Source organism: Triticum dicoccoides, chromosome 2A, assembly GCF_002162155.2.
Source record: "Triticum dicoccoides isolate Atlit2015 ecotype Zavitan chromosome 2A, WEW_v2.0, whole genome shotgun sequence".
NCBI classification, from domain to species: domain Eukaryota; kingdom Viridiplantae; phylum Streptophyta; class Magnoliopsida; order Poales; family Poaceae; genus Triticum; species Triticum dicoccoides.
This window is the reverse complement of record NC_041382.1, coordinates 190,758,039-190,764,185: the sequence shown is the minus strand read 5'-3', so window position 1 is coordinate 190,764,185 and position 6,147 is coordinate 190,758,039. Positions and strand designations below refer to the sequence as shown.

General features: G+C 46.1%; 1 protein-coding gene across 1 annotated transcript; it reads right to left on the bottom strand.

The window, feature by feature from the left end:
- Positions 1–3,880: 3,880 nt before the first annotated feature.
- LOC119359255 (leucine-rich repeat extensin-like protein 3) lies at positions 3,881–4,787 on the bottom strand. The gene has a single exon (XM_037625533.1). The coding sequence runs from the start codon at positions 4,766–4,768 to the stop codon at positions 4,211–4,213; it is 558 nt and encodes a 185-aa protein (XP_037481430.1). The 5' UTR covers positions 4,769–4,787; the 3' UTR covers positions 3,881–4,210.
- Between the last annotated feature and the right edge of the window lie 1,360 nt (positions 4,788–6,147).

Below are 6,147 nucleotides of genomic sequence, written 5' to 3'. Positions count from 1 at the left end.
TTCATCATTGGATCCATAGCAGATTATCATAGGAAGAGATGTGTTTTGTTGGAACTTGCACTTCTTTGATGCATTCAGTGTTAACTCCATGTATTCAATCTCGTGGATATTGGTCCGATCTTCCAAAAAGTCATATTTGAAGGATTAAAGTTCCACTTAACTAGCCACGGATGATCTCTTTGGTGCTTGCAGTTCTAGCATACGAAAAGTAGTTCAAAATATCGCCTTCGTGTGCAATACAATTTATTTGCGTCCCATAGACGTTAATGTGTCGAGGCACTGTATTTCTGTTGGCATGCACACATGGCGTGACAGCGTGATGTGGAGAGCGGGACAGACCGGCTCACACAAGTATGCGTCTCTGTGACCATTAGGTCCCACATGTCAGTAAACATGATAAAGTGATAATTGCATGAAAAATGGTAGCCTAAGCAGGTTAAACCATGCGTCTCTGTGACCATGCTAACCAATATAGGCCTTATCTAGTCTAACCCGCGTGCTTGCGGTGCTAAAATGGGTTGCAGTTAGTGCGGGCCACTTTCCCCATGTTAGTTTTTTCTTTTCCAAATTATACAAAATATGCAAATTTTAATCACAATAATAATCAGAATTATAACATACGTGTGTTATAAAAAATATACATATAAATAGATTAACTTGCTTTAAAAAATGTTCATCTAATTTATAATATTCATGTAATTAAAATATTACTTGTGAATTATGAAAATGTGTGTATGTTTTTTAAATCAAATATTTAATGAAATATCAATATAATTATAAAATGTTTACATATATTGAAATAACTTCTCTAATTTTTAAATTTTATGTTCTGAAGAAAATATCATGCACTATATAAAGCATTCATGCTTTTAGAAAATGTTTATGCAGTTTAAAAAAGTGTCAACATGTTTTAGTAAAGTTTGTGTGTACGCCAAAAGATATATTTTAATAAATTAAATAGAAAAATAAGAATGAAAAAAATATTAAGAGCCTGGTGTGGCCTAGACTATAGATCCACAAATGAACATGTTTTTAATTATATATACATTTTAAAGGTCATTTTTTTAATTATGAGAATATATTTTAAATAATACGTTAATATTTTTAAAATTACATGAGCATTTTTTAAAGAGTAAGTTATTTTTGTATGCAGATTATTTATAACACGAGAATATTCTAACTTCGCTTTTATTACTATGATACATATCTTTTACAAATTTCTAGAGATAAAAAAAACTAACACATGGAAATATGGGCCACACTGAATGCAGCCCATTTAAACCCTGATGAGTGTGTTCCATTAAAGATTTTTTTTTTCATTTTGCCTGTAATTTTTCCTACTTCTAGGTTTGAGCATTGTAATAGAGAAGCAAGTAAAGTTGCTCACGAATTTGCTAGCTCGGCTAGATTTTTGCTGATTTCTAATTGGTTTGAGGAGCCCTTAAATGAAATTCTACCAATTATCATAAATGATGTAATTGTTATTTCAAATGAATAAAGTTTTAAAAATAATCAAAAATATATATACTTTTGTGTTGTACACTGACATGTGAATCCCAACGGTCATATAGACACATACTATGCAAAACCAGCCTGTCACGCCACTGCAAGTGGGCCCCATTCCACGCTGGCATGCCATATGTACACGCCAACAGAAATACGGTTGTCACGTTAGCCCAACTAACGTCTACAGACGACGAGGGCATCGTATTGGACGTGAAAGCCAAGATTTTGGATCAGTATTCCGTATTTTACAACTGCAAGCACCAAAATGACCGTATGTGGCAAGTTCAAGCACCAATGGTGCATTTACCTCTTAACATTTATTATGTGGTACTTGGATCGAGGGGTGGTCTTGAGAAAGATAACATGGCAAAGCGCAATAAGTAGGTGGCAAAACGTGTTGTTTCCACGAGAAGGATGAAATTGTGCACCATTTGTTCATTTCTAGTCCTTTTGTCACCCTTCAAACGTTCCATACACATAGCATATAATTTGCCTTCTCCAGCTAGCATCATAGATTTGTTTGAAAATTCATTGAATGAGGTAGATCACAAACTGAAAGCTCGTATGTTGATAGAAGTTTGCGCTTTTCTGTTGACAACAAGAAATTGTCGGAACGATTGCATTTTTAAAAGGTCAATACTTCCAAGGTTCTCACAGGAAATCGTTTGAGCTACATGATGGATCTATATGTGGTTGCCACTTCATCTTACGGAGGTCCGGACTTCCTTGGTTACTAGGTGCTGCCTACGTGAGATGGTCGCTCGGTTTTATCCAGCTAGTGATAATGTTCTACTAATAGGATATGTGTTTACGGTTTAAAAATAAATAGGATATGTGTTTGAGCCATGTATTTTTTTGGATTGACCAATTGTATTTGTAGATTGTTGTCCCTTTGGCTATAACCATTGGGATTGATGCTTGATAGTCTCAAGTGTATCTATATTATTTTTTATGTTCATACTACTTTCATATCATTATGACATCATTTTGGCAACTTTGCATATTATTTTATTGAACTAACCTATTAATTCAGTTCCGAGTGTTAGTTGATGCTTTCTAATTATGTGGGCTTTGCATAAAAGCTTTTTTTTTGGACAACAAGTAAAACTAAAAAGATACGGCGTGAACATTGAAGACCAGAGGGACGCGGGGAGCCACTCTTTGACACACAAAATGCTTGCGAAAAATGTCCGGCTCTTGGCACATTGGTGGCTCTACATCAACTTGAGCCAAAAAGCAATCGAGGTGGAATCAGGTTACGAAAGCAAGGTTGCATGAATGCATCTTGCCATCTTTTGCTTCTTGCTGAACTCAAGTCTGAGTATCTCACCAGATGATCTCTCTGTCTCTAAAAAAGGGGGGAATCAGTGATTGTTGCTGAAACCACAGGCCCACGAGACACATGATCTGTGCCTCTATCCTCCCCCCTCATTTCGCTTCGTTTCTAGCTGGTCCATGGACCTGACCGGGGCCAAGCTAGCTGAATGCCATGTTCCGATCTCACTTTTTCCGTTCCCCTCCATGCGCCCGTCATCGTCAAGGCCACAGTGCACGTACGTACACTCTGTTAATTATAGGCACGTAGACGTAGACAGCATTTCAGTACCCTTTGCGTGTGACACAGGACGGGCAGTTTGCACCACGAAATCCTGGAGAGGCAAGCACGCACGTTGCCCAGGCATCCGGGTTCGGCCGGAATCGCCATCGGCGCGACTGCGCTGAAGCAGCGTGCTCTTGTGCGGCGTGACGCTGACAGGGACGGCGCGTGCTTGATCCTTTGCTGCCGGTCACGTTTGCGTGAGCCCTGAGACGATACGATACGACAGCCTACGCGTCAGGACATGCGGCTCCCATTTGGTACTATCCGCCATAGAAAAGTAGCAACTCAACTGGTTTCGAATTGAACAAGTTCCCTTCAAACAACTTGTGGTACATACTCCTATGGATTTCCATATATAGCCTAGTTATCAGTGGCTTGATTATGTATTTCTAAAGGGAGGCAAAGCAGCCTGTCAGTATTAATTGAACATGTTTAGATGGCACAGCAGGAGTATGTTCTCGTGGTCGGAAATCGACCTAATTTCGTGAGCAAACTTAACGGATCCATCCCAACCACCAACCACCGGCACCATCTTTACACATGTGTCGCCAAGCTACTAATGATTTTCTCCAGATCCAAGCAGCTAGCTAGTAGTATCAGTGTATCACCAAGCTATCTATCGTAACATGAAACTCAAGCACAATCTGCACTCGAATATAGTAAAACGCCAGCCGCGCAATGTGGTGCATGATTGCAAATCTTGTCAGAACAAGAACAAAAACCGGACGATCTTGTAGTGCTAATCATAGTAGACACTAGCTCAAGATGCTTGGATAAAGAAAGACCAATGCAAGCATCACAAGTTGATTCCTTCCTTGAGGTGACAAGTGATTAACATGGCACAAAAACTAGTAAGTAGTAGCAGGATCAAACTAAACTCGCCATCATCTCAGATGAACCAAAAATTAGCAAGCCTTCCTCACTCGGTAGTATCTTTCTCAGCTCACCAGTGACCAGCCTATGTACATTGCAGGGAAGCATCTAAGTAATGAAGAGAATAAAGAACGGCACTCGAATTCACACGCCGAATCAGCAAAATGTATTTGGTTTTTGTCAAAGCCAACGCAAGAGAAGGAAAACCGGTCGGAATGTCGGGGGAATCCATCACCGGCAGCTCGAGATGTCGATCTCGATGAGGTTGTCCTCCTCCAGCTCGATCTCGATCATCCCGTACTCCTCCCCGCCGCCGCTGCCGCCGTCGTCGTAGTCGTCGCTGCCGCTGCAGCTGTCCGAGTCGGAGTCCGACGTCCAGGGCAGGCCCATCTCCTCCGGCCCCCACTCCGCCTCGAACTCCTCGTGGATCACCTCCAGGGCGCGGCCCTTGGGCGCCCACGACGCGAACTCGGGCTCCAGGAACACGCTCTGGGGCTTCACCGGCGGCGGCGGGGGAGGCGGAGGCGGAGGCGGGGCGACCTCCTGGGCTCTCTCCTGCGGCGGGGAAGGAGGAGGAGCTAGGGTCGCGGCAGGTGGCGGGGAGCCGAGGCGGAGCAGGTAGACGAGGAGGAGGACGGAGGAGAGCGGGGCGGGGGAGAGGAGCAGCTGCAGGAGTGGGCGCGGGAGGTAGAGGACGGCGAGCAGGGAGGCGGCCGCGGCCGCGGCGAGGAGGGGGTGGTGGGGCCGCTGGTCGCCGGCGGGCGGCGGCGGAGGGGAGGGGGAGGCCATTTAAGGCGGGAGGAGTGTAGTAGTGGTTAAAGCCAACCCACGCACCGCCAAGTCGGTTTCTCTCTTTTTAAAGCGACAAGCAAACGAGACGAGCGAGAGCTTCCGGTTTTATTCTTGTTCCAGCCAGCGAAATCAAAACTCCTATCTTTTTTCTGCAGGTACGCACGGAACGGAAGGACGGTAGAATGTTGTGTTCAAACCGTTTTACGCTTCACTGATTGTTCGTTCGTTGTCCTACTGTCCAATTAATGGTACTATAGTAGAGTGTGTTAACTTGAACTGCGAGATTAGTGTAGGGATGACATGTGGGTCCATGTCCACATGTTGGGACAGTACTGGGGAAATTGACCAGTATCTGCTGCATTGTGCAAAGACCACGGGCAGGAAAAGGAGCGTCCGGTCAAACGGCGTGCGACTGGGCCAGCAGTAAAAAACATGATGGGCGGCAGCACGGCGCCACACGAATCGGGGCACCGGCCGGCAGCAAATGCAGATGGCTCGGCTCGGGCGAGCGGAAGGCTGCAGCATGCACGCAAAGGCGCAGAGCCACCACCTGCACTGCATTACTGCACACGAAACGGGAGGAAAAGGCAACCGGACGAGACGAAACGGGAAGAAAAAGGCAACCGGACGGGACGAAACGGGAAGCAAATCCCCCGACGGGCAGAGAGAGCTCCACCGGCCGCTGCCGGAACCAACGGAGGAAAGCTGACGGGCCTCCGTGGCCTTTTCGATGGAGATCCTCCCGTATCCGTCACCCGTCGGCCGTCGGGCAGTCGCAGGTCACAAGCATCTTCCCTGCATGTTAACGTGTCGGGGCGCGCCATTTTTCTTTTGTTTGCGCCGCGGGGCAACTTGTCTTCCACTTGAAGTCTTGCCAACGGGGGAGGAGCAGGGGTGGCCCAGATATGGGCACATCCTTCCGGGCACGTCTACAGGCCGGCCATGGGGACTCGCTGTACGGTACGGTGCCAGGAGGCTCAGGTCAGGTCGTACTGTACCGGTGTTGTGTACTCCTACCGTCCTCTGCCCCTGATCTTTCAAGGGGCGATGGGCTACTGGTGTAGGCTAAATTTCGTGTTTTGACCCTTTTCTGAAACCTATTTAAAATTTGATTCTAGTTTAAAAAAATCGAGATTTGACCCTTTTGCTATCGTTAGGGATCGTGGCGGTAGGGTATAGCTGGCCAAACGGGCCGGGCTAAACAGGTCGGCCCGCGAGCACGCCGGCACGGCCCGCCATGGGCCAGGCACGGCACGGGCTAAACGGGCCGTGCCCGGCACGCGGCACGCCTTGGGCCGTGCCTGGGCCTGGAGCCTGGGCACGCGGGCCGGCACGGCACGGCCCGTTTAATTTTTTTATATATTTTTTAGATTTAT

Bases quoted from the DNA above. Each gene is read 5' to 3' on its own strand.
- LOC119359255 (XM_037625533.1), bottom strand. From the start codon at position 4,768: ATGGCCTCCCCCTCCCCTCCGCCGCCGCCCGCCGGCGACCAGCGGCCC.